The 24,608-nt window shown below is 53.1% G+C and overlaps 9 protein-coding genes across 9 annotated transcripts; 2 read left to right on the top strand and 7 right to left on the bottom strand.

Moving 5' to 3' along the window:
- Nucleotides 1-101: 101 nt before the first annotated feature.
- Nucleotides 102-3,051, bottom strand: CAOG_03329 (glucose-6-phosphate 1-dehydrogenase). The gene is made up of 5 exons (XM_004364111.2): nucleotides 2,719-3,051; nucleotides 1,297-1,886; nucleotides 1,012-1,189; nucleotides 879-908; nucleotides 102-770 (listed from the first exon to the last, which is right to left on the bottom strand). Exons 1-5 carry the CDS (start codon nucleotides 2,984-2,986, stop codon nucleotides 298-300), a joined length of 1,539 nt encoding a protein of 512 aa, XP_004364168.2. The 5' UTR covers nucleotides 2,987-3,051; the 3' UTR covers nucleotides 102-297.
- A 763-nt stretch (nucleotides 3,052-3,814) lies between these two features.
- Nucleotides 3,815-6,083, bottom strand: CAOG_03328 (hypothetical protein). The gene is made up of 6 exons (XM_004364110.2): nucleotides 5,845-6,083; nucleotides 5,076-5,167; nucleotides 4,840-4,970; nucleotides 4,475-4,719; nucleotides 4,328-4,401; nucleotides 3,815-4,253 (listed from the first exon to the last, which is right to left on the bottom strand). The coding sequence occupies exons 1-6, from the start codon at nucleotides 6,008-6,010 to the stop codon at nucleotides 3,915-3,917; spliced, it is 1,047 nt and encodes a 348-aa protein (XP_004364167.1). The 5' UTR covers nucleotides 6,011-6,083; the 3' UTR covers nucleotides 3,815-3,914.
- Nucleotides 6,084-7,439: 1,356 nt separating this feature from the next.
- CAOG_03327 (hypothetical protein) lies at nucleotides 7,440-8,642 on the bottom strand (the record flags this gene model as incomplete). Its single annotated transcript, XM_004364109.2, has 4 exons — nucleotides 7,440-7,782; nucleotides 7,919-8,253; nucleotides 8,366-8,458; nucleotides 8,553-8,642. The coding sequence occupies 4 exons, from the start codon at nucleotides 8,640-8,642 to the stop codon at nucleotides 7,440-7,442; spliced, it is 861 nt and encodes a 286-aa protein (XP_004364166.2).
- A 62-nt stretch (nucleotides 8,643-8,704) lies between these two features.
- On the bottom strand, nucleotides 8,705-11,212 carry CAOG_03326 (hypothetical protein). Its single transcript, XM_004364108.2, has 3 exons — nucleotides 9,820-11,212; nucleotides 9,462-9,680; nucleotides 8,705-9,361 (listed from the first exon to the last, which is right to left on the bottom strand). The coding sequence occupies exons 1-3, from the start codon at nucleotides 11,038-11,040 to the stop codon at nucleotides 8,888-8,890; spliced, it is 1,914 nt and encodes a 637-aa protein (XP_004364165.1). The 5' UTR covers nucleotides 11,041-11,212; the 3' UTR covers nucleotides 8,705-8,887.
- A 400-nt stretch (nucleotides 11,213-11,612) lies between these two features.
- CAOG_03325 (phosphoglycerete kinase 1) lies at nucleotides 11,613-14,289 on the bottom strand. Its single transcript, XM_004364107.2, has 10 exons — nucleotides 14,207-14,289; nucleotides 13,696-13,902; nucleotides 13,502-13,569; nucleotides 13,339-13,415; nucleotides 12,963-13,186; nucleotides 12,728-12,842; nucleotides 12,442-12,576; nucleotides 12,287-12,331; nucleotides 11,924-12,200; nucleotides 11,613-11,805 (listed from the first exon to the last, which is right to left on the bottom strand). Exons 1-10 carry the CDS (start codon nucleotides 14,266-14,268, stop codon nucleotides 11,762-11,764), a joined length of 1,254 nt encoding a protein of 417 aa, XP_004364164.1. The 5' UTR covers nucleotides 14,269-14,289; the 3' UTR covers nucleotides 11,613-11,761.
- A 690-nt stretch (nucleotides 14,290-14,979) lies between these two features.
- Nucleotides 14,980-17,515, bottom strand: CAOG_08694 (hypothetical protein; the record flags this gene model as incomplete). The annotated part of the gene is made up of 2 exons (XM_011272003.1): nucleotides 14,980-16,050; nucleotides 16,079-17,515. 2 exons carry the CDS (start codon nucleotides 17,513-17,515, stop codon nucleotides 14,980-14,982), a joined length of 2,508 nt encoding a protein of 835 aa, XP_011270305.1.
- A 172-nt stretch (nucleotides 17,516-17,687) lies between these two features.
- CAOG_03324 (cAMP-dependent protein kinase regulatory subunit) lies at nucleotides 17,688-20,140 on the top strand. Its single transcript, XM_004364106.2, has 7 exons — nucleotides 17,688-18,434; nucleotides 18,534-18,596; nucleotides 18,670-18,768; nucleotides 18,882-19,047; nucleotides 19,140-19,282; nucleotides 19,403-19,736; nucleotides 19,840-20,140. The coding sequence occupies exons 1-7, from the start codon at nucleotides 17,742-17,744 to the stop codon at nucleotides 19,992-19,994; spliced, it is 1,653 nt and encodes a 550-aa protein (XP_004364163.2). The 5' UTR covers nucleotides 17,688-17,741; the 3' UTR covers nucleotides 19,995-20,140.
- Nucleotides 20,141-20,310: 170 nt separating this feature from the next.
- Nucleotides 20,311-22,656, top strand: CAOG_03323 (hypothetical protein). The gene is made up of 2 exons (XM_004364105.2): nucleotides 20,311-22,169; nucleotides 22,233-22,656. Exons 1-2 carry the CDS (start codon nucleotides 20,408-20,410, stop codon nucleotides 22,415-22,417), a joined length of 1,947 nt encoding a protein of 648 aa, XP_004364162.1. The 5' UTR covers nucleotides 20,311-20,407; the 3' UTR covers nucleotides 22,418-22,656.
- Nucleotides 22,657-23,054: 398 nt separating this feature from the next.
- On the bottom strand, nucleotides 23,055-24,523 carry CAOG_08693 (hypothetical protein; the record flags this gene model as incomplete). The annotated part of the gene is made up of 2 exons (XM_011272002.1): nucleotides 23,055-24,307; nucleotides 24,487-24,523. The coding sequence occupies 2 exons, from the start codon at nucleotides 24,521-24,523 to the stop codon at nucleotides 23,055-23,057; spliced, it is 1,290 nt and encodes a 429-aa protein (XP_011270304.1).
- Nucleotides 24,524-24,608: the final 85 nt, after the last annotated feature.

Below are 24,608 nucleotides of genomic sequence, written 5' to 3'. Positions count from 1 at the left end.
AGTTTATTTAGATTGTTTTTGTGGTTTTAAGGTGATGCTTTTTTTTTTGTGTAATTTTTGTTGAGTTTATGTTCGTGAAGTGGCATTGAGCATGCAACTGCTTTTGTTGGCATATTGATTTTTGTTTATTTTGTTGTTGCAACTGTGAATTCCCCCCGTCATTGCGATTAGATCTACAAGAAACAATGACACACACACTTGGAGTGAAAGCAAGTTTCCATGAAAAAGAAACAGGTCGAAAGAAAAAAACAACAAGGTCGAAACGAAGGGACAAACGGAAAACAACAGCATTCAGTATTAATGCTTTGCCGGGGGAACCCAAGTGTAGGGCTGGGAATGACGGGTGAAGCCACCGTGGCGCTTGAGCTGCTCATCGGCGCTGGACGGGCCTCGGCTGCCAAACTCGTACGGCTCGGGCTTGTGCTTGGCGCGCTCGAGCTCATGCAGCATGGGGGTAAAGATGCGCCATGCCACATCGAGCTCGTCGCTGCGAACAAAGTTTGCGTGATCGCCGCGGAGAACGTCGAGAATGAGCGCCTCGTAAGCATCAGGAATGTAGTCGCCACCGTAGCGCTGCTTGTAGCTCAGGTCGAGCTCGCTGATGACGGTCTCGGTCGAAAGACCGGGCTTCTTGTTCATGAGCTTAATGTACACGGCCTCGTCCGGCTGCACGCGAATGACGAGCTCGTTGCGGGCAAGATCGTGGGGGAAGATGTTGCCTGCGACATCTTGGAACTGGATGCGGATCTCGGCCTTGCGATCGGGCATTGCTGAGGGCGGCGGAATAAAACCCAAGAAACGAGGAAATGGTTAGTGTTGTTGGTGTTTGTCAGAAACCGCTGTTACCAGACGCCAGACGCAATTAAAGTCTTTCTCACCTTTGCCACACTTCAGGATGAACGGCACGCCTGAAAATAATGAAGCAAAAACAAGCAAAATAACAAAACAAAAGAAAGTGACAGTCAGGTGAATCCTCCATCACGTATCACTCTTCAAAACCAAAAACCATACCATCCCAGCGCTCATTCTTGATGTGGAGAACTGCTTGCGCAAAGGTGGGAGTGATCGAGTCCTTCGGCACGTCGTCGAGCTCGAGATAGCCAACAACCTTGCCATCACCACTGCGAGTGTATTGGCCGACAATCACGTCGTGCACGGTGAGGTGGGGAATGCTCTTCAGCACTTTGACCTGTTTTATCAGTGGGCAAGTAGACGAATGAGTCGAGAACAAGGCAACAACAACAGCAACCCCCCCCCCGAATGCACAACGACGCAATGACATCAAAACAGACGTACCTTCTCATCGCGAATGGCCTCGGCACTCAAGTCGACGGGGCGGTCCATGGCAACGATCGCCAGGATTTGCATGAGATGGTTTTGCATGACATCGCGAATGATGCCGTACTCGTCAAAGTAGCCACCGCGGCCCTCGACGCCGAACGGCTCCTTGAAGGTGATTTGAACATTGTTGATGAACTGGCGGTTCCAAACAGCGCCAAAGAAGACGTTGGCAAAGCGCAGAATGAGAAGGTTCTTGACCATCTCCTTGCCCAAGTAGTGGTCGATGCGGTAAATCTCGCTCTCGGCAAAGTTGGCAGCGAGGGCGTCGGCGAGCTCCGTGGATGAGGCCAAGTCCTTGCCAAACGGCTTTTCGACAATGAGGCGCTTGTAGCCCGCGTTGTCCGTCAGGTGGCGCTTGATCTGCTGCGAGATCGGGATGAAGACGGACGGGGGCAGCGCCAGGTAAAAGACGCGATCGGTCGCGCAATCGGACGAGGGCTGCGCGCACTTCTTCTCCACCTCGGCGGCGGCCTTTGCGAGCTTGATGACGTCTTCGTCGCTGTCGTACTGGCCGTGCACGTATGAGATGATCTTGAAGAACTCGTCTGTTCAGCAACAACGTTCGATGTGAGTGTACGCATTCAGATTGCTCAGTGAAGGTGTCTGTTGGTTTTCGTTCCCCCGCACCTCCTCTTCCTCTTTCCCGGCTCCCATTTTGTTTTTTTTTCCCGCAGTAAATCAATTCCAACCAACTATTATGTCTACGTCATTACTTCATTTCCCCCAAACGAGATCTTTGATTGCGCGTTTTGAAGCGGAGGGACGAGATTGTTCATCCGAAACGCCCAGTTTGTTCCGCTTCGACACTCTCGCTCTCGCTCTCTCGCTCTCAATTCAACCCACACTGACTTGCACGCATTTCACTGTCGAGTGCAACCAACTGCACAACTCTCTCTCTCTCTCTCTCTCTCTTTCGCTCGGTCGCTCAACAATTTGTGAGCTCAGTGTTTGCGAATCTAAAACATCACCTCATATCTCCGTTCCTTCCAAAAATCTCTCCGTCGCTTTCATTCAAACTCTCACTCAACTCTCTTTCTCTCTCAGCTCTTTCACTTTTGTTCACAACTTGCAAGACAAACCAAAACGCAGAGCTCTTCCACCGACGCAGAACGCACAAAACACGCCACGTCGGAGGGACGAACGCGCGTCGAGTCAAACAAATAAAAAAAAGTCACGCCGCTCCAAAATGCGAAAGTGTGCGATTCGCACAACTGCAACAGCGTTGTGCATCTTCCCTTCACGACTTGCACCCCCGCACCACAAAAGCATAACTCTGAGTCGTCCTGTGCTGCTGGGTTGTGCCGTGCCGTGCCGGCGGACGCAAGCACACACGCCCTGCACGCTTATCGTTTAAAAAAAAAAAAATGAAAAACTCACCGAGCGTCTTCTTGTCCTGGTCGGTCGGAGTGCGGATGAACTTGCTGAGGCGCTCGCGGAGCTCGGCAGGCGTCATGGCCGAGCGCGCATAGCCCACAATGCGGGTGTGCGTGGGCAGCAGGTTGGAGCGGAAGAGCGCAAACAGCGCAGGGAAGGTCTTCTTCTTGGCGAGATCACCGCTGGCGCCAAACACAAACACAGTGGTCGGGTTGTTGGACGCGGCAGACGGCGCGCCACTTGACGAGGAGGATGTTGGCGACGATGACATTTTTGTTGAACGCGCGCGCAGGGGGTTGGGGTTGGAGTCGAGTTTTGAAAGAGGGTCCTAAAAACAAGAGTGATTTTGAACATTGAACGTTGAATTTGGCTCGAATTGTTGTTTCAATACGGCGCGACTCGCATCATTCGCATGAGCAAAGCAGAGAACGCTGCTTTTCCAATGGAAAGAAATAGCAACAAAGACATTCAAAAAGAAAGAAAAAAAGAGAAGGCGAAAAAAGTCTCGAAAGCAAGCCAGTCTGAAACACGATGCCATAAAACTGGTGTGCAGGCAGCACGCCAATCCCAGCGCAGCAGCAATGAGCATTGGAGAATCTGGAGAAGAGAAATGTAAGAGTGGGAGTGAGTGAGTGAGTGAGTGGGTGGTGGGAATAGGAAATAGGAAAGTGGTGGAGCTCGAGAATAACGAGAGGGAGAAGAAATAACGAAAACAATAGATTTGTCCCAGAACGGAGGATTTTGGCGGGATGTGAACATAAAGTATCGTGAACAGGAGCTGGAAACTTTACTAGAAGCAGGGAAACGAACAAGACACAAAGCAACAGAACGAACGAATGGTGAGCTTATCACAAACAAATACACGCTCAGCCTCAAAACAACAACATCTTCCGCTTGTCATCACGGATCCAACGAAACAAGGATGCTACCAAAGGACGGGCGATCGTCTGCAGCTTCTTCAAGACACTCGAGTGCAAGAGTGACAAACTCGCTGATACTCTGCCTTTGTCCCCGTTCTTGTACGATTCATCAGTGCTGCGCCCCGTACCAAGCAAGCATGGGTTTGGATACACCGCCTCGTGCTGTGCAACAGTATCAACCAGAATCAAAGTTGGGACTTTGGGTTGTTTTCAAAATCGACACACAAAATACATTCATCATACAAACAATAATAAGGACATGAAAAGATAACACTACACTCAATCATCATCGCCAGGCTCGTCGTGATTGGTGCCAAAGGTGCTGTAGCCCGGGGTCGCGCCGTACATGGATCGCTGCGTTTCGGTGACGGTGATTTCGGCTGCTGGTCGGTTCGGGAGCCAGCAGTAGAAGGCGAGCAGAATGGCGCCCGTCGGGACAATGTCCACGACAAAGTAAAAGACCAGCATGCAAATAAAGTAGTCGTTGTTCGAGTCGATGATCATGTCGTTCATCTGCTGCTGAGCGATATTAATCCCAGCCAAGTAGGTCACGTCCCAAAGCACGCGAGCCACCAAGACGACCAGGTAGAGCAGCGCAACCATCGCAAACCGACGCACCTGGAGGACAACAGAACAGCTAGAGTGAGTGGCGTGCCGTGCAGCACGAGCTTGGAAGATGTGGTGGCTCATACCTTGCGTTCCTTCTTCTTGGAGAGAGAGAATATCAACACGAGCTTGTAGGTGCGGTAGCCGTACGTGCAAACCACTAGTGTGGGAGAACGACGTGTGAGCGAATTTGCCTGCTACAAGACAACAACAGCAACAACGACGAGCCGTACAGATAAACAGCGTGCCAAAGACAATGCTCGAGTAGATGGCAATGTCGCGGTCGAAGCCACGGGTGAGCACACGGTGGTCATCGGGATCGTTGTTTTCGGCAATGATGAACGCCATGATAACCGAGATCAAAAAGAAGACCACCAGGATGCCAATGTAGATTGGATACAGGAACTTTCGAATGATCGAGTCGTTGTCTTGCATCATGTACTGGCACTTGGCCAAGAACACAATCAAGAGCGAAAACCTGATTCGGGTAGGGAGGAGGGTGTCGTGTGTGAGTGAGTGTGAGAATTCACGGTTTAGAAATCAAACCATCAAAAACATTCGTTCAGAAAAAAAAACATCATTCGAGTTCGCAACGTACATGGCAAACTGGAAAAACACGGGCAGTAGCTGGCCGACGAAAATGAGAGAGATGACAACCCATGAAAAGTTAAACGTGACGAGCACGCCTCGCAGGAAGGAAAAGCAGAACGCAAGCACCAAAAAGATACTCTGCCAAAAACGCAGCCGATGGCGTGAGTCCAAACAAGCATCTTCTTCTTCTCTTTTTGTGTTTTGCACAAAGCACTGCAATGACGATTGCCGAACGCTTCTTACCCGGAACGAAGTGAGCTGGAGTGACCGCACTGCGAGGCACCGGCTCACAATCAACGAGACACTTCCCACAGCAATGAAATAATACAGCACCGCTGCGTTTCAATCCAACCAACAAACAGCAAACAAAAACACAAGTCAAGAGTCAGTACATTGACATCCGCATTCTTTGACTACGTCCATCAAGCATGATACGGATGGAACTCGCTGCCCTTAAAAGCCGGTTGCAGCCAGTGTATCAGCTCGGCTGAACTCGGCCGTTCGGTCACTTTTGAACACGAGCATCGCGTTGACAATCAATCCCGTATCTCAACGGCGGAAAACCCCTCCCCTCTTCTCACCTCTGAAACCGGAACTCCGACAAAACGAGCGAGCCAGCAGCCACTTCTAGCCCGCACACTTCCGCTCCGTCCGCTGCCGCCCAAACCGAGACGCAATTCACAAGGAGCCCTTGCACCCTCTTCTTTGATATTTGAGTATGTGAGTGAGATGGCGGCTGGCGATTGTGGGCTGGCTTCGGTCGACCGCAGCGAACTCAAAGCACATGATGGCTGGAAAAATAAAAAAAAAAAATAAAAAATAACTATGGAAGACACACGACGAGATGAGTTGGTGGAAAGGGGGAGGGGAGCAAGACAGCGACGAGAGATGGGGTTTAGGACAAGAGGAAGGTCGGTGGGCTGGGCTGGGTCGAAGGGGGGGGGAGCGGGAGTGGAGAAGCAGAGACACACAGCGAGCGGCTCAATGGGAGGGTTCTTAAACAGCCACTCACCGAGCACCCACAGCGACCACTGGCCACTGCCAATCGCGTTTGGACAGACGCGGTCGCAGTTGTTCACTGGAGTGAGAATGCTGTGCAGGGGAGCGTCCGCGGCGCTGGTATGGATGGCGTTGCTCGTCTGCCAGAGCAGTGTCCCGAGTGGATTCGCGACCGACATGGCTACAATGGCTACAGCACTACGAGGACAAGCAGAGACGCAAGGTGATAAAGAATAATAACAATAATGATGATGAAAGAGGAGTGAAGTGCTTGTTGAATGTGAGCATTGACAGCGATTTTGCATGGAACAACACGGAACCGGAAAACTCGCCAAACGCCAAGCGGTGAGTGAGTCAACCAGCAAATAAAGTAGTCGACACGTCCGACTCATCCAATCAAGTGGATGATTCGACTGCCCTGACATTGGAAACCGAGCTATGGTTGGTGTCACGGATGGCCCCAACCAACCAGAGGTCGTTGATTCGCATTCCGGCGCAACGCTCCCCGTGCCCGATTCTGGCTTTCAACCCCCATCGCATTCTCCCAATGATCGATGAGTCCATCCATCAGACAACAAACAACCCGCCTCACTCAACTCAATGCCTTCATTTGTCGTTCAGTCCTTCTTTCCCTTGTTCAAAAGTTCGCGGGTTTTTTTCTTTGCTTATTTTCAACCAGAGTTTCCCCATAATCCGCTCCCAACACACACAACACGCGCACCGGGGCTTGGTAAGCTTGCTCTGTGTCGTACGGGGTTTTCATTCACATGCTTTTCTTAGCTCGGAGACGGAAGCTCGACGTGTTCACGATGCGGGGATGCAGCAGCGTTTGGCGGTCAATTTTTCGAATTGGCAGCCAATTGGGATGCGCCCATGTTCAACCTGGGCCCAAATCCCGCAACTCGTCTCGACATGAGTAATGCAAACCACAAAAAATCCGAACATGTGGGCCCATAACAACATGCAACACACGACGGGTGACGAGACCTCGAGTGATCCGGGTTTGTCCGAGATCCTGCTGAAGCGAGGTTGTCGTTTTCGCTCGCTGTGACGGTCGCCTTTTGCTCGCTTTCCATGCGACCATGAGCGCATATCATAGGCTTCTCGAATAGCTGTCGGTCTTGGTGTTGTCTCTGTTTCTTTTTTTTCTTTTGTTTGTTCGATGGGTGAGAAAAATACAAACAAACAACAAAACACCAATCTAATTTTTGCTGTGTTTGCTTTCGGAAGAGTTGCGTCGATGGATGCGCAGGGACGTGCCGAGGATCAAGCACTACTCGATTTGCTGCTCGAGTGCCGTCGAATGGAACAAGCCAACAGAGAGCTCGAGTTACTTTTAGACGCACGAAAACGACGAAGCGCAATGCACCAAACAGCCGTTCGGGCGCTCCGGCAATACTCACTCGACACGCCGCTTGCCATGATCGATCAAGAGGCAGCCAGTTTGCTGCAGCCTTGCAAAGTGCTGTTGTAATAACAAAATTTGTACAATTAGATAGCTAGATAGGACTCTCTTGATTGTTGCAGCACAAAAACCAAAAGCCGAGAATGTTTGCAAATCTGTATTCATGGGCCCATAAGCACACGACACACCAACAAGGCGAGACATCAATTCGTCGCCATCGCCGTGCTTTCCGTGTGAATAAAGGTCGATTGGGCATTCAATGCTGCAAAGTACGACGGAACATGGGCCCAATTGAGCCACTGCAACGTTGGCACAATCTCGAGCACCTCTCGCGCAATCTCTGGAGGCGGCACCTCCGCCGCAGATGTCAGAAACGGATTCCCGCCAATCAAGAGCTTTTGCAGCTTGGCCATTGGTCGTAGTAGAGGAAGAATCTCAGCCAGAGTGGGAATGTAGTTGCCAAACAAGGAGAAGAATTGAAGGTCGCACAGTGGAGGAACGGATTCATAGTCTATCCGGGCGATATGGTTGCAGGATAGACACAACCTATCCGGACGGGTCATCCAAAACAGGCGGAGGCAGAGATGAGCGAATCGTGAGTGGCAAGGTTTCGAAATTTCAAGTCAAACGATGCCCCCCCCCTCCCTACGCTCCTTGTATTGCTCTTTCGCGTCACTTTTACCGTTGAAGCCGAGGCACAGCCAACAACCCACTGACAACCTCCAGTTTGTTTGAACGCAGGTCGAGAAGCTCAAGATTCGGAACATGCTCGAGATTTGTGATGGCTTTCAACCGGTTGTGGTTCATGACGAGCTCGCGCAAGTTTGGTGCCGCACTCAACACTGGCATTTCAGTCAAATCGTTTGCACCAAGCGACAGCTTGGCCAGCTTGGTCCACTCAAACGTGAACTGAGGTGCAACTGGCACTGACGCGCTCTGGCTTTCGGTTGCATCACTTTCTGCCCCGGCGGACGACAGGTCCAGCGATGTCATGTAGTTTCGTCGCACATCCAGCTCCTGAAGTGATGAGATGGTGTTGATTGAACGTCGGATGTCGGGGTGAGCAACAATCTCAACGAAACGCAATGAATGGAGCCGCTCTGCTGCACGCGCTCTTCTGTGCACTTACGACCACGCGTGGAATAATGTGTCTTGGGATTGGTGGCAGTGCCGTGAGGTAGCAGTGGAAGAGCAGCAGGCGCTCTGGATGAGCTCGATCGCACTACAATGACATGCGGACAGTGAGAGCAAGTTCCTCGTGGCACCACACACCAAGGATGATCAGGAGCTCAGAGCACTGGTAAAGCCGTTGTTACAGTTGAAAAGGCATTCGAAATCAAGCTCGCAATCTGGTCTGCTGGGAGCATTGGCTTGGCACTGCCAAACTCAAACTCGTCGTCGCCCATTTTCGCAAGTAGAATGTGGCAAACGAAAACGACGACTGAGCTTTTGCATGTGCATTTTGTAGTTTTGTTGGATTTATCATCTGAAATGGTGTAGTCGAGAGTTCCCACACATCGAATACATGAAGGACCAATGGTTCACATAACAGCAACAACAACAACGACAGCAAAACAACAACAAAGACAACGACAACAACAACAACCATGAAAACACATCCAAACTCAATGAAACCAGAGTTGGGCGCTACTCAGGACGCGGCGCGGGGCTCGCAGAGCAAGCTGTTTTCGTACGCCTTGTCCTCATTGATGCCGAGCTCGTCCGAGACGTCGGGTGAGAACAGCTTGATGACCGCGGGTATTGCGACGAGGTTGTAGCGGGTGTCCTGATACTGCATAATCTCACGGACCACCGATGCGACACGACGGTACTTGTCAAAGTTGGTCAGGCCCTCGACCTTGGACGAATTGCCGTCCTCGATGAAGGTGAGGTCGGAGAGATAGACGCCAATGTACGGGATGCAAGGGGGATCCAGGTTGTGCAATCGCGTGCGGTACTGCTTGTAGTTGCTGCTCGCGCCCACCAGGTCTTCGATTGCCTTGAACTGCTGGCGAACCTTCTCGGGGACCAGCTCCATTGTCTTGCGGAGACGATGGATGGGCGATGAGTTCATTGCCGCGACAATGCTAACGAGTGAGTTGAAGTTTTGCAGCTCGCGGAGGGCCTGAGAGTCAGGCGAGAGGTATGGGTTGAAGCAATAGTGAGCGAGGATTTTCGTTCTCGTCGCATCACGCCTCAGAAAACAGTCAAATCATTTTCCTTACCTGAGCAATCAGCATAAACTTGCGCAAGACAAGCGCTCGTGCTTTGATGTCAGGCGTGAGCACAATGCACGAGACGACCAACAAGCTGAGATCGTTGAAGCGCTTGATGAATGCCAGCACGTTGGGCGCACGGGTGAGCTTATCCTTCTTGCTCCAGGCTTGCTCCAAGCATTCAACGGGCTCGACGGCGCGGAACAGCTCATAGTCCACCAGCGTAATCTGTGCAAGACGGATGATGCGTTCAAGATGAGCACAAAACAAACAAACAAACAAACAAAAAAAAAAAAAAAAACAAACAAAAAAAAAAAAAAAGGCAAGGTCCAACTCGTCAAAGCAGCATCGCCCAGTCCACATGTACCTGACGCGCAATTTCAAGAGCATCCAAGCTGTCAGAACACAGCATGGCAGTGTAACGGCTCATACGGTCGGTGGCCGAGCCTTGCTTCTTGTTGAGGAAGGACGTAATGTCAGCGACGAGATCCGATGGAGGCATCATGGGGATGGGCGAAGCAATAATCTCCTCCTTGGACGGCGAGCGAGACGGGATGTGTGCATTCATGGCGCGGGACACGGGTGTCTTGAGAATGGCTGGAGACGAGGTCGCGGAGGTGGGAGCTGCGGGGGAGGCTGCCACAGCGGTCGCGAGCGACCCGTGCGCGGGAGTTGATGGTGCCGAAGCAGGCAAGCCGGCCACGGGAGTTCCAGGTCGGGGAGTGCCGGGCTGCGAGCTGGCGGGCGACGAAGGGCCGGAGGCAGGGGAGACGACCTGGCCAGCGGCGAGACGCGCTGCGGCAGCTTCGTCTGCAGCAAACTTGGCAGCCTGCTTGTCAAACGACTTGATGACAGCGTCGGCGAGGGCCTCGTGACCCGTGCGGCGCATAAGGGCGACAAAATACTTGAGACGGGCAATCAACGTCGGGTTGTTGACGAAATCGCGGTAGCCAGTCTTGACCCACAGCTTGACCACGTTGCACACACGCACCTGGATGGGGTGGACAAAGTCCTTGTCGTACGTGGCGGCACCGCGGCCAGACGACGGGGTGAGCGGGACGTGGTATCTATGAATCAGCTTCTCGAGGAGCTCTGCAGGCGTGGAGAAGGCGCGATAGGTCATCAGGAAGTTGGCAGCAAAGTTGGCGTCCGAAATGGAGTGATGCGTGAGTCGTTGGACGAGCTTATCGAGCGACGCGGCGCGGATGCCAGGCAGCTCGGTGCCAATGGACGCCGAGGACGGAGTGGAGACGAGCTGGGCGTGCGAGCCCGCGCGACTGGCACTCGGCGGCGTGTTTGGCGGCGTGGCAACACCACCAGCAGCAGCAGCAGCAGCACCAGCAGAGTTTTGCGTGGCAGGAGCCGGAGTCGTGCTGGAAGGAGAAGAAGCAGCGGCGGACGCCGAGTCAAAGATGATGTTCTGGCGCGAATCTGGCGCTTCGAATGGGTAGCTGAGCATGTAGGGCAGGGTGCGCAGGTCGTGGGCAACAAGCGTGTCTGGACGCCACCACTTGAGCGGCCGTGCGCCAGTCGCGAGGTAGAGCAGTCCAGCGATCAGCCCGAGGAAGGCGATCAGTGAGAACAGCATTTGTTTTTGGCAGCAGAGGGGCGATTTCCAGCTCTGTGGGTCGATGAGGCGTGCTCGGAATTTCCCCAAAAGTCAGATGCGTGCTTGTGGGATGTAGTTGGACGTTGGTTGTGATCAAGCCAGCAAAAGCACAGCTGGGGACGACAGCGAGTGTAGCGAAAGGATCGAAGGGAAAAAAAAAAAAAAAAAAAAAAAAAAAAAATGAATGCGGTTTTGTTTGGTTTTGGAGAGAAAACAAACAAAACAAAACAATCAAAATAAAAACAACTAAAATAACGAAAATAAACACTTGACACTTTGTCGAGAATTCGAAATGGTGTTTGGGAGCAAGTGCGATGCTTGGATGTGATGCGAGGATGGCAATGGCTGTGGATGGAGGGCGCGTTGAGCGGGTTGAAATCACAAAGCGTGAAATTTGAGGCTTGAGCGTTAAACTCATTCGGAGGTGCAAAGCGAAAGCGCGAAAAACAATAAACACGAGGCAGGTGAACGTGCGGATTGCTAGCGATTCTGTAGGGTTGTAAACGGATTGACATCTCAGGTCGATCGCGAACGAGCGTCAAAGAAATGGATCCTTTGGAAATTTGGCATGCATTCATGATCTACAATGAACTGCTGCAGACTGACGAAAAGACCATGATAATGTGCGATTGATACACGTGCTGTCAAAAGCGTTGGGAGAGCAACAAAACGCACCCGCAAACAACAACCCCCCACAACCTTAAAGCTTGGCAGAAAGAGCGGTAACACCTGGCAACTCCTTGCCTGGTTTTGATGGAAAACAGAATGGAGAAAGTGGTACGACCAAGTGAGAAATACATCCAACAGAATTCTGAACACAAGGCAAGCACAAAATCCGGAAATGCCACACAAGTATACACACCTTCAAGCAGCTCGAGCGACGCACCGCCACCAGTGCTCACGTGGCTGACCTGCTCCTCGGCGTTGTACTTGGCAGCGGCAGTGGCCGTGTCACCGCCACCGATGATGGTGATCGTGCCCTTGGCCGTGGAGGCGACAACAGCGTCCATGACGGCCTTGGTGCACTTTTCAAACTTTTCAAACTCAAACACACCCATGGGGCCGTTCCAGAGAACAGTCTTGGCGCGGCCAACGGCCTCGGCGAAGATCTTGGCAGATTCTGGGCCGCAGTCAAGCGCCTGCAAAGCCAAAAAAATCGAGGTGAGGATCAATGGGAAGGACTAGAATGGAAGGCGCAGAGCAAAGCCTCCAAAATTCCACTTACGAGCCAATCAGCGGGGACACCGGAGGCGTCGGTAGCAACACCAGTCTGGAAACATGCAAGCACGCGAAAAGTCCCCGATGTGAGCAATCAAGTGATGAGATCACCGCTCATCATTTCTGAAAATGCATGACCCCGGTCAGAAAAAAAAAACGCACCTCGGCGTCGGCGCCAAACTTGCTGGCAGTGATATAGTCAACGGGGAAGTGCAGCTTGACGTTCTTCTCCTTGGCCTTGTAGATAATGTCCTGGACAATCTTGGAGCCCTCCTGATCGAAAAGCGACTTGCCGATCTGCACCACGCAAAGCAGAAAAGTTGGGGCAGTGCGGATAGAAATCACGCATCAGGTCAGAAAACTCCGCGAAATGACGATCGAACGCGCCAATGCCATCAAAAAGCGCCCTCTCGCTTTGTATTGCTTGTTTGTTGGCGTTTCTGTGTACCTCCATGTTGTTCAAGACCTTCTTGAAAGTAAAGACCATGCCGCCACCAATGATCATCTCATCGACCTTGTCGAGGAGGTTGTTGATGAGCTGAATCTTGTCGGAAACCTTGGCGCTGGATGGAGCAAATCAAACGATTATTTTTTTTTTCGTGAGCTCATGCGGTTCCTTCGAGACAACACAACGCTGTCTCGACTCCCCATCAAAAGAATGCCAAGTTGGTTGACAAACATACCCTCCAAGAATGGCAAGGAAGGGACGCTCGGGGTGGTCGAGAGCCTTGGCAAAGTAGTCGAGCTCCTTCTTCATGAGGAAGCCGGCAGCACGCTGCGAGTGGTTGACGCCAACCATCGAGCTGTGTGCGCGATGGGCGGTGCCGAACGCGTCGTTGATGTAGACGTCGCCGAGCTTGGTGAGGCTGGCACGGAAGGCAGCAATCTGGTCCTTGGTGGCGGAGGCCTACCATCGAAAAGAATAGAGTGAGTTCGTCAGTCGCTCGTTCTTGCGCGCGCGCGCGCTCGCTCTCTTGCTCACGACAAGTGCCCATTGGCTCTGAGACGACAGGCACAGAGGATGGCAACAACAGTCGTTTCAACAACAAGAGCTTTTACCTTGTTGCCGTCCTTGTCGAGGCCCTTGCCTTCCTCCTCGAGGTGGAAGCGCAAGTTCTCGAGCAGGATGATCGAGCCTAATCATACAAGCAAGCACAACGCGTCAGATCGACATGGGAGAAGAAAGCAAAAAAAAAAAAAAAATGAGCAAGGAGATCAGCACCTTGAGCAGGATTGGCGCACGCCTTCTCGACCTCCTCGCCGACGCAGTCGTTGAGGAACTGAACAGGCCTGTGGGATGCCAAAAACAACAACAAACGCAACAAACGGTGAGTAATCGCGAATCGCAATGGATCCAAAAAAAAAAAAAAAAAAAAAAAGGGATGTGGTCCCATTGCCATCGCATTGCGCACGCACTTGCTCAAGAGCTTCTCGAGCTCCTTGGCGACCGGGGCGAGCGACTGGTCCTCGAGACGGCGGCCGTCGGGGCGACCGAGGTGGCTCATGAGGACGACGGCCTTGGCGTTGTTCTCGAGGGCGTACTTGATCGTGGGCAGCGCAGCGACAATGCGTTGGTTGTTGGTAATGTTCTGCTTCTTGTCGAGCGGGACGTTAAAGTCGACGCTGCCCAACCAAGACACCAAGACGGGCGACAAAGCAAGCGACAAGGAAGCAAGCAAGCGTTAGTGGAAGGAACGCAACGGAGCAGCGTAGGGAAAAACGAGGAGGAGGAGGAAGTGCGACGAAAGGAACTGAAGCAGATTTCGCCATTCGTGACCCATTCACCATCCCCAACCTCACGTCGTTTGCATGCCCAGACGGGTGATGACGATGTTGTGCTGGATGAAGGCTAACGTAGATGAATGCTTGTTGTCGTTGGAGGAGGAGCGGCGCGCGTGGCATGTGTGTGTGTGTGTGCCCTTCTTACCGGATCAGAACGCGCTTGCCAGCGAGATCGAGGTCGCGAATGCCGAGCTTGTTGAGTGCCATTTTGTACTGCTGTTGTCCAAAGTAGAGTGGAGTGCAGCCCCAAATTCAACCAGCCGCATCAATGCATGTGAGAGTAGATTATTTAACTCTGATGTTAGCTTGTGCCAGTCACCCATGCACACAACGAGCATTCAATCGGTCTCCCAAAATCCGAATCACAATAATGTCGCTCACGTCCCGCACGCTTCACTCTCCCATCCTCAGCTCACCCTTCTTCAATGCTAAATCCAGTTTGTCGTTGAACTCGTCCCAATAGAGAGGGCCTCCCTAAAAAGACTCAGTCCCCCCTGTTCATTTCCTCGCCCTGCCACCTATATCATTGGAAAGAGCATAAATTATATAGTTGATTTGGTAATTTTGGTGCGAATCGGAGGGGAAAATTTTCGCTTCGATTTGGCTGGGCGTGCATTAGGGCTGAGTCTTTTTAGGGAGAAACTGACTTTGCCAGTCCCGTGTCGCCCGTGTCGAGGATCTGTCGGCCCATCTTCAACTGGGACATGTAATACCAACTGGTATCTATGTATTGCAGTTGGTGCGACGGTTACTGTATGTGACCACAGAACCCGGCAGGTGCCAGACCGCCCGCGCCGGACGGGCATGGTCCAATCTTCCCCTGCCTAGACATGATTTCACCCTTTTTGACCGGAAAAAACACATAACTACATTGAATGACATGGGATGCACATAGAATTGAACACAAAACACGGAAAATTACAGTGGTAGCGTGTTGCTTCGAGAAAGGTTTGTCAGGTCGCTGAGCGCCGGCCTTGACGACGCAGGTTGGAGGTCTACACGCGCCAATTTGACATTATGTCCATCTTGCTTCGTAGTACTACGCGTTGGCATGCGATAGCGTCGGATTTCTTGGAGTTCGGTGGAGCTCAGCTGATAATCGACTTGAACAACATCGCTCGAGTCTGATGTGACCGTGGTGAAGACGGGCGCGACGTTTTCATCGTCATCTTCCTGGCGACGCTTGCGGGCGGCTTGAGGTTGACGCTGGACATCGCTGGGGTCCTCCTGGTTGTCGTTGTGGCCGATGGCAGCGGAAGCCATTTCGGACGACGCTTGATTCTCGTCGTCATCGTCGTCAGACTCGCTTTCCTCCTCGCTGGCTGATTGATCCAAGTCGACAGTGTCGTTCGCCATCGATTGCGAAGCGAGAATGGGCCTAGGCCTGCTGACGCGCCGAGGAACGAGAGGTGTGGAAGCGGTCGCCGCTGGCTCAAGACTTAGAAGAGTGGGTCGCTTGAGACGGTTCTTGAAAAATGTCGCGCGGTCACGTACGAGCTTGGTATGCTGCAGGCGAGCAGCAGCTAGCTTGTTTCGGGTCTCCGCGGCAGTTGCCGATTCGATGTCCTGCTCGACCTCTTCTCCCAGAGCAGCCAGCTGAGTCTCCAGAGCAAGAATTGTCTCCGCAAGTGTCAAGATGCGTGAGTCAAGGTCTTTTAGCGTGCGGAGGAAGATGGGCCGTTGCCGATTGTACTCTTCTTTCAGAGGTTCGAGCTGCTTCCTCTTCTCTTGCAACTCCTGCCGCTTAAGCTGGGCATCCCTATTCTCCGGCGTAAGCGGGGATCGAGCGGTCGAGTTCATAGAAACGCGCATGGAGCTGTTGCCAATGCTCCTGGACCGCAGGGGCCTGGGTGGGGCCCGAAGGACTTCTTGCACCGAAAGTTCGACCTCGAGATTTCGACGCAAATCAGCTACCGCTGCATCGTGCACCCTCTTTTGCTGTAGAGCTCTCGGAGTGCAACCAATGGTTACCAGGGCGGCATCGGCAATCTGACGGACACGGTACAACGCCGAATACCGAGCATCCGGGGTCGGGGGTGGCTCGGGAATGTGCAGCGAGGGGGGTCGTAGACACGGCAACGTCAGCGACGGAAGGCAACGCTAGGGTCTTGTGCTTTTCCGTGTCCAGCGGATAGATACCAGTTTGGCGAAACCCAGATCGGATCAAGTTGGATCGGTCGTCAATTTCGTTCCACGCCCGAATGGCCCCGTGAAGCTTGATGTTCACGTCGATGAGTGGCGAGTCTTCATCCAAAATCGACTGCACGTGAGTCTCGAGCAAGTTCTTGTACCAGGCAAAGACGGTGACGTCGAGCGGCTGCAAGTGAGTCGACGTGTGCGATGGAAGGATCGCAACCAGGATGTTGTTGCTCACCGCGAGGTCAATCAACCCGACAGTGAACTTGTGACACGAGCTGCCATCCATCACCAATAGAACGGGGGTGGTGGTAGCTCGCTCCTTGACGACCTCGACGAAATCTCGAAACCACTTGTCGAAGATTTCCTCGTTGATGAAGCCGGACTCGGACTGGTGAATCAACTCCTCGTCCAGGCCCTCGGTGCACCTGTGAGGTAGAGTGGGCCGTGGATGCGCGACAATGAAGTGGGGCGCAACAGGAGCGGTGCCATCAGCACAAACAGTAAACAGACCAGTAACATGCGGTCCCATCGTAATGGTTCGGCCAGATCGCCGACTGACACGCTTGACACCAACAGCAGCCAGGGCACGCTTCTTTTTACGACCCACAGAGCAATCCGACTCGTCCATGTTGAAAATATTGGCCGGCGTAGCGAAAAGAGTCGGGTAAAGATTGCTGTACTCCGCCAGTAGCGCGAACAAACTGCCGAGCTTCTTTTCACTCAAAGCAGCCACTCGAAGTGTTTCCAACACGCTGCTACTGCGCCAGCCAATCTGTGAGCTGTGACGGGCGACAAAATCATTGACCCACTTGTCGGAAACTTTGTCGTGCTCAAATTGACGTCTTTCCACGCCGTCCGGCCTCGGCACCTTCGAGGCTGCAAGCACATATCGAGTGAATTCCGTTTTGCTCAGAGAGACAGCTCCTAAGCAGCACCGCTTGACAAACTCGACGAGCTCTTGCTCCTCGGGGACGGTGAACACGTAGCCTTGTCCCTGGATGGGATCCTCGCGCAGAACGTCAGCCAACTCATCTAAGGTCATTCCAGGAATGTCAGGAGCGAGGTTGGCGTGGGCCTTGATGCAGCGGGCGATCATGGACTGCGATCGACCCAGCGCATGGGCGATTTGGCGGGTCGTCCAGATTCGCTCGGCGGAGGCTCCCGGAGCTCCGCCGACATCCGTAGTGGATAGGAACGGGTCAAAATAGTATAGTTTGAGGGCGGTGGCCTTCGTCAGGAGCCTCTGGCGGAAGGGAGACGCGGTCGCAATCTGGGCGAGGCCGACCTCAAGTTGCTCCTGCGCCCGTCTGACCATGTCTTCCTTGTAGCTGGAATGAGTGTTCATTGATATTCGAAGACGGCGGCGGGGTGGGAGGAATACAAGCCGAGATAATCGGGTTTGAGTCTTTTTAGGGTGGGGGCGCAATGGTTTTTGGACTGAGTCTTTTTAGGGAGGCCCTCTCTACTCGGATTCTTTCAACCATTCCTTTTTTTTTTTTTTTTTTTTTCTTTGTCTTCGTTCCTCATCGACCAACCAAACCATGATGGGACCCGAGTCGCAGTACCAGCTCCAGCCCGGCATATCGCCGTCCGCGTCGGCTGCGGCTGGAGCGCGGTCGTCCTGGACCTGGCTCTCCAAGATCAAGAAGGCCGACTTGGGTGCCCTGGCGCTGGTGGCGGGCTCGACGGTCGCTGCGTTCTGGTTGCTCCCGTTCATCCAGCGCCGCCTGGACGAGCTGACTGGCAACGACGGCGACGACGACAGCAGCAACAGCAACAACAACAACAACAACAACAACAACAACAACAACGCCGCAGGTTCCGACCAGAGCCCGTCGCGGTCGACCGGCCGCCGCACGAGCCTCAGCATGAGCGCTGGCAGTCGGTACGCGACGGGTGTTCGCAAAACCAGCCGGCGATCCTCGCTCTCGCAGACCTCGACGCCCGACGCCACGATCACGACCGGCAACCCAGAGCGCTCGTCCCTGGATGTTCCTACTACCAGCGGCGGCGGCGAGTCCAAGGGCACCGCAGCAGTTGTTGCAGCGACAGCGACTGAGGTTGTCGTTGTTGTTCCTGTTCCTCCTGCCACTTTCAGCGCATCGCACGCGAACGCGCCCTTCCCGGTTGCTGAGGACGACATTGAAGAGGATGACGAAGCGGACAAGGATGCTATCGAGCAGGCTGCTGCCTTGGATCGCGATGACGAGGATGAGAATGACGAAGAAGACGAGGTAATTAAACGACAAACAAACAACAACAAAAAAAAAAATACTCAGATTTGTTTTTCTTTCTGTTTGCACCGTCTAACTTGTGCTTCAAAATGGGATCAGGACACGGTCCAACCTCTGCCCTCAGTTTGGCCATCGCGGTCGAGCAGCTCAGCTGCATCACAGGTAAAACTTTTGGTGTGTTCCGAGTTTTTTGGTGCTGGCAACACAACTCATCTCTGCGATCCTGCGATCCCAGGCACAACGGCCCCAGGATGTCGGCTACAGGAACACTGGCCGTCGCTTTTCTGTTAGTGCCGAGTCCATGAACCCCAATCAAGTCATCCCCGGCGAACGCGTATGATTCCATTATTGTTGTCGTGCCAATTCAAGAATGTCGTTGGTCTTATTGACATCACTTGAACCTTCTCTCTCGCCCCCCCCCACTCCCCTTCCCCTCGCTTTCTACAGGTCGTCATTCCTAAATCCAACGAGGCACGCATGCGCATCGCTGTGGCGACCGCGAACAGCCTTCTGTTTCGAAACCTCGAACCCGAACAGAAGCTGCACATTGTCGATGCCATGGTGGAACGCCATGTCCCTGCTGGCACCACCATCATCAAGCAAGGCGACGAAGGTACCTGCTCCGTTGGTTGATATTTCACGACACCTGCATTTGTTTCGAAATTCGCGACCAACTCACTCAGCGTTTCGTTTGCACATGATCAGGCGACTACTTTTACGTTGTCGAATCTGGTAAATTCAGCGTCCATGTTGAGCGAGACGGCGTCTCCAAGAAGGTCGTCGAGGTCGGGCCTGGCGGTGGCTTTGGCGAGCTCGCCCTCATGTACAATTCACCCCGTGCTGCGACTGTACGTACCCAAAAATCTCTGCCCTTTCCGTTTTGCGTACAATCCCAGTCGTCCCTCGCTTTGTCGCCCCCCCCCCGCCCTCTTCACTCAGTCACTTGAAAACCATTCTCTCATGCCCAGGTGATTGCCGACGAAGACTCGACGGTGTGGGGCGTGGATCGCGTCACCTTCCGCCGCATTTTGATGACGTCCGCCCACTCCAAGCGCAGCCAGTATGAAAGCTTCCTCCAATCAGTGCCGATTCTCGAAGCCCTCACCCGTCCGGAGCTGGCTCAGCTGGTCGATGCTTTGGAGCCGTTCGATTTTGAAGACGGCGAGACCATCATTGAGCAGGGTGACATTGGCACTTGCTTTTACATTCTGGAGCGTGGTCATGCGGCTGTGCTCAAGCGAACTGAAGATGATGACGATGAAGTTGAGTTGGGTCAGCTCAAGCCAGGAGATTACTTTGGAGGTGCGGGATTCCATTCCGTTCGTTTGTTTGTGTTTAGTTTTCGGAGTGTGATTGTGTCGCTCACCCCGTTCCCCGGTGCCATATGGGGGATTGGTCTATTTAGAGATTGCATTGCTGACAGACCGTCCTCGCCAAGCCTCGATTCGCGGGATTGGCAACGGGCGCTGCTTGGTCCTGGACAAGCAAGCATTCGTGCGACTACTCGGCCCTTGCGTTGACATTTTCCAGCGCAGAGTTTACACCAAGGCGCCCCTGTGATGCAGATAGATTGAAGCAACGCATATGATGGCTCGAAAGTAGTTGGTTTTCAGATCTGAACGAATTCGTTGCGATTGGTCGTTTTGAAACAACGCTAAAAAAAAAATTCACAAAATATACTTTTCGCATCACTGGTGTGGTAAAACTCTATTTTCTCAAAAATGCAATAGTTCATGCGAAATACTGCGCGGCCGAGAACGAAGGGAGGGAGAATCTGTTTTGGACATGTTTGGATTGCGTCGCAACTGTGCTCGACCTGCTTCCTTCCGACGCCCCGCAGTTCGTCCAATTTCAGCCCATTCAGTCTTGATTTTGCTTTTTTCCGTTCCTTCTACTCGATCAGGCATCCGTTATTTTGCACGAGTATCTGCGCCTGGTCGTGAGCGTTGTTGTTCCCAAAAGTTGAGTTTGCCATGCCTACTTCCGCTTCAAGCGCAGCTGTTGCTGCCGTTTCTGCCGCTGATTGTCCAGTCCCGCGCTCTGACAGCGCTGCAACTAAATTCACCCCATTGGCCGACTCACAACCGCCAAATCAGTCGACACGATTGCCAAACGCATTTCGCGCAAAGCTCCTGGCAAATTTGGACAAGAACGATGCGCTGATTCGCCACGCTGTTCGCAATCCTGCATCGTGGTGGAGCCCGACCACACCAGTAGCTGCTGAAACAACGAGCGTGCAACTGGCGTCGCTATTTCTGAGTGCTTGGGACGGCGATGCTGAGGCTGTTCGAGCTGGTCTGTGTGCTTTAAAGTCGGGTCAGCCGTTGCAAGTCGCGAGTCAGTCCCGCTCCGCCAGCCGAAACATTCGCACCTATCCCTCCCAAGAGGAGGCTGTCAAGGCACTGACCGAGGCAGTCAGCACGGCGGGTGCGACTTCATATGGCAACGCTGGTGTGCACTTGGCGGATGCCTTTTTGCAGGAGCGTCAGGCCGAATCTGCCCAGAGCATCCACCTTCCTTACTTGCTGTGTTTCTCAGCCACGTCTCAATTTGTAGACAGCCAAATCAAATGCTGCCCGACGCTGGTACATGCCGCAATTTATCGAGGCCATTCGACGGTTGCCGAAATGCTGGTGGTGGAGGGTGGCCTTCCCGCTGCGATTGCTCTTGCTATTGCAGTCGACTACGGGCAACTGGCCATGGCGCAATCGATGGTCTCTTTGGGTGGTCAGCTGTCATCGGCACGCCATCTGTCCAGCGCCGTCCGCAACGGGGACCTGCCACTCACGCGTTGGTTGATTGCGCAGGGTTTGACGCCGACCCGGTCGCAAATCGAACAGGGCGCAATCGATGGCGATATGGAGCTGTTGGCGTTGTTATTGGATACACGGGGTTCCAGTTTGGAGGACAATGTCGGCGACAGATCCAAGGCGGCGAACGGCGCAATGCAGCCAGCTACCCAAACTCGGCCGTTGTCGCAGCCGTTGCTCGCGATTCGCACCATATCGCTGCCCGCAGCTCGACTGTTCTTGGATCATGGCATTACGGAGGGGATTGTCGAATTCGCCATCCGGTGCATCGAAAAGAGCCAGCAAGAGTTGCTCGAAAAAGCGCTGCAACGATGCCTGGACGCCGCAGTTCCCATGGACGAGACCCTGCTTGCCGTCTGCTGCAAGCACCAGCAATGGGCACTCATTCCGCTGGTGGTAAAGTTTGGTGCCAAGCTTCCCACTCCGGTGGCGTTCTACAAGATGACGCTGGAAGCAATGCGCGTGTGCTACCGGCCCTTCCCGTACAACGCTGCCAAATCGCCCTACACTCTTGTGGCGGCCGTCGCTACAAGTAATCACTTGCCTGCGTTGGTTGCGATGCTGGATCAAGGTGGCGGGGCTCGCTGGCTCGAGCTGGACGAGCTGATTTGCGAGTCCATTCTCTCTCGAGCCATCATGGCAAAATGTAGCGTCGACGTCGTGCTCCTGCTGTTGTCGCGGGGTGCTCACATCAACGCATCCACGCTTCGGGACGGTGCGCCGCTTGATGCTGCTTGCACGACTGGCAACGGTCCCATTGTCAAACTGCTGCTTGCGCTGAACGCCAAGCCGCACTTTAACCGTACATGCAGCACACAGTACCACTCTTCCCAACTAGAAGCGATGCTCCGTGAAGCACAGGCAAGGAAGGAGTCAATGCGGCATGTGCTCACTCTGAGCCAAGCGCAAGCAAGTGTCGCCGTGTGTAAGTGCTTTTGCTTGTTTGTGGGGATGGTGGTTTGTTTGACTCACCGAGCACCTTCTGCAGTGTCGAATTCTGCAACGCTGTCCAACCTTTGCCGGCGAACCTTGTACGCCACCCCAGCGATTCGCAATCACTTGTACGATGGGGTCGAGCACACCGCATGCGACTTGTACCGTCTGGACGATCTACCCAGTTGGTCGTCACGCATTGATGGTGGCACGCTCAAGTCCGTGCGGGATTCGCTTTGAGCGAGCATTTTGTTTTCAAAGTAACCTTTACAGTGGTGTGTGTGTGTGTGTGTGTGTGTGTGTGTGTGTGTGTGTGTGTGTGTGTGTGTGTGTGTGTGTGTGTGTGTGTGTGTGTGTGTGGCCAGCGAATCATCCCATCATCCGACAAGTGCGTGAGGGTTGGCAAGTTCAAGTTCGACGCAGCAAGTTTGCCTTCTTTCTGCTATTTGAATCGCTTTATGTCGGATATATGTCTAAATTCAGTTCCTTGACGCAAACATTTAAAGTTCTCGCAGCAGTTTCGAAAGGCAATAACCAAAAGACGATACTTTACTATCCACGCCAAGAGCATCGGTAGATCTCTATCAATCGTCCTCCAAGCCATCCATATCGGTAGATCTCTATCAATCGTCCTCCAACCCATCCATCCATCCAGACAGACAGACAGACAGACAGACAGACAGACAGACAGACAGACAGACAGACAGACAGACAGACAGACAAGACCCATTCTTCAAGGCTGGAAATCCTCCTTGAACAAAAGGAGAGAATTGCCAAGTCCTTCGCTTCAGAATTATTCCTTGAAACGACTCGACGGAATGGCGCAAGTGTGGAAGAGCTTGAAGATGGCTCAAGAAGCCAGAAACAAGGGACGGCCCTACGGTCTCGTGCAGTTCAGCAGGGTAGACACAGAGCGCTGAACGTAGCGCGAGTGAAGGGTGTAGGTGTCGTTGGGATGGTAAGCGAGAATGTTGATGTGGGTGGCGAGGAGTTTCTTGGTGAGGTCTTTCCCCAGAGCGCAGTGCACGATGTCAATGTGCAGAGCGCCGTGAGTCAGATCGCAGAGTGTCTTGTGAACGACAGAAGTTGCGTTGTACAGTGCCAAATCGTCAATCAGGCGCTGGAGGGAGCTTTCAGTACGCGAGGAGAACACTTCAAAGATCTCGTCCACAGTCTTGAACAGAAGGTCGTCTGCTAGATTGTTGAGCAGAATGAGACGCCCACCAGCAATCTCAGCGACCGCACGCTTGGCCAAATCCTCGTGGATGTCACGACGCACCAGATATGTGACAGCTTGTTGGTCGGTGAGATCACCCACTTCGACAACGCGAGCACGAGTCATTGCTGACGATGCCTTGAGCTCAGGCAGATTCGAAACATCGCAGGTGACGAGAACAACATTGAGCAGCTGCTCGTCAGCAGCCGCCTTGGCAAATTTTTGAATCGCATGCAACAGTGCTGGACCCTGCTGGGCGATCATGTCTACGGCGTCGATGACGAGCGTGGCAGGGTGACCGTGCTTGGTCTTGAACTGTGCGGCGACGTCCCGAAGACTGAAATCGAGTATCGCCCAGCTCTTGAAAGGTTCTTCTGCCGATGCTATTTGATGCATCTCAACACTACAGTCTTTCAAATAGCCTTCTGTGAAGGTGAACTGGTTGGGCTCAAACGCGAGAGACCCCGCCAGTCGTTTCGGCACATCAACGATTAGCTCGCTTTGGACGATGTGGTAGACAATGCCAGTGCTGTTGGCTCGGATGGCGTCGAGGACGGCGGTGGTCTTGCCGCAGCCTACTTCGCCAATGAAGACCGTGTAGTCCTTCAACAGCGCGGGGCGCAGCACCCCTTGAAGCATAGCAACGGCCTCTGGACGATCGATGTGGGAATTTCTGACGGGCGGGATCACGGAGCCGGCCTCGAAGCGTGCGAGCATGCGAGCTAGCACGACTTCGGGCGAGTGGGTCTTGGCGATCGTGTTCTTGTTGTCCAGCACGTGCCGAGCAACGAAAGCCGCCACAACCAAAATGATGAATATGGTGGAGACCGCGTAGGCGACCACGCCGCCGATGAAACCGAACACACGCCGAAAAGTTGGCTGTTGCTGAGCCAGGGCTGCTAAAAGAGCTCCAGCTGCAGCCGCAGCCGAGATTGCGGGATAAAACAAGAAAAACAAAACGAAAAAACTAAAAAAGAAAAAAAAAAAACTGCGCAGCACTAAGCCCGACCCCCCGCCCCGACAGACAGACAGACAGACGGACAGACAGACAGACAGAATAAAAGTTTCCACACCAGCTTCGAAAGGCAATAACTCGCTGGTCGGCGATTCCAAAAGACGATAATTTCCATTGCTGAAGCTCGTCTTTCACTTGTTCTTCACTCTGTTCGAATTCGTGGACAAGAACGAGTATTCTGTCCATCGTCGCACACAAGA

The sequence above is a fragment of the Capsaspora owczarzaki genome (assembly GCF_000151315.2).
Source record: "Capsaspora owczarzaki ATCC 30864 unplaced genomic scaffold supercont2.4, whole genome shotgun sequence".
NCBI classification, from domain to species: domain Eukaryota; class Filasterea; order Ministeriida; family Capsasporidae; genus Capsaspora; species Capsaspora owczarzaki.
Note: the sequence above shows the minus strand (reverse complement) of the source record. Positions and strands in the feature narration are given on the sequence as shown.

Coding starts and splice junctions, on each gene's coding strand:
- CAOG_03329 (XM_004364111.2), bottom strand. CDS start 2,986: ATGTCATCGTCGCCAACATCCTCCTCGTCAAGTGGCGCGCCGTCTGCC. Junction 1,887..2,718: donor CCAGGACAAGAAGACGCTCG/GTGAGTTTTTCA, acceptor GTTGCTGAACAG/ACGAGTTCTTCAAGATCATC. Junction 909..1,011: donor CAAGAATGAGCGCTGGGATG/GTATGGTTTTTG, acceptor CATTATTTTCAG/GCGTGCCGTTCATCCTGAAG.
- CAOG_03328 (XM_004364110.2), bottom strand. CDS start 6,010: ATGTCGGTCGCGAATCCACTCGGGACACTGCTCTGGCAGACGAGCAAC. Junction 4,402..4,474: donor CTTTGGCACGCTGTTTATCT/GTACGGCTCGTC, acceptor CTCCCACACTAG/TGGTTTGCACGTACGGCTAC. Junction 4,254..4,327: donor CCAAGAAGAAGGAACGCAAG/GTATGAGCCACC, acceptor GTTGTCCTCCAG/GTGCGTCGGTTTGCGATGGT.
- CAOG_03326 (XM_004364108.2), bottom strand. CDS start 11,040: ATGCTGTTCTCACTGATCGCCTTCCTCGGGCTGATCGCTGGACTGCTC. Junction 9,681..9,819: donor CTCTTGAAATTGCGCGTCAG/GTACATGTGGAC, acceptor CGTCTTGCACAG/ATTACGCTGGTGGACTATGA. Junction 9,362..9,461: donor AGTTTATGCTGATTGCTCAG/GTAAGGAAAATG, acceptor CCTGACTCTCAG/GCCCTCCGCGAGCTGCAAAA.
- CAOG_03325 (XM_004364107.2), bottom strand. CDS start 14,268: ATGGCACTCAACAAGCTCGGCATTCGCGACCTCGATCTCGCTGGCAAG. Junction 12,843..12,962: donor TTCCTTGCCATTCTTGGAGG/GTATGTTTGTCA, acceptor TGCTCCATCCAG/CGCCAAGGTTTCCGACAAGA. Junction 12,577..12,727: donor AGGTCTTGAACAACATGGAG/GTACACAGAAAC, acceptor TGCGTGGTGCAG/ATCGGCAAGTCGCTTTTCGA.
- CAOG_03324 (XM_004364106.2), top strand. CDS start 17,742: ATGATGGGACCCGAGTCGCAGTACCAGCTCCAGCCCGGCATATCGCCG. Junction 19,048..19,139: donor CATCAAGCAAGGCGACGAAG/GTACCTGCTCCG, acceptor GCACATGATCAG/GCGACTACTTTTACGTTGTC. Junction 19,737..19,839: donor GCCAGGAGATTACTTTGGAG/GTGCGGGATTCC, acceptor TGGTCTATTTAG/AGATTGCATTGCTGACAGAC.
- CAOG_03323 (XM_004364105.2), top strand. CDS start 20,408: ATGCCTACTTCCGCTTCAAGCGCAGCTGTTGCTGCCGTTTCTGCCGCT. Junction 22,170..22,232: donor GCAAGCAAGTGTCGCCGTGT/GTAAGTGCTTTT, acceptor CACCTTCTGCAG/TGTCGAATTCTGCAACGCTG.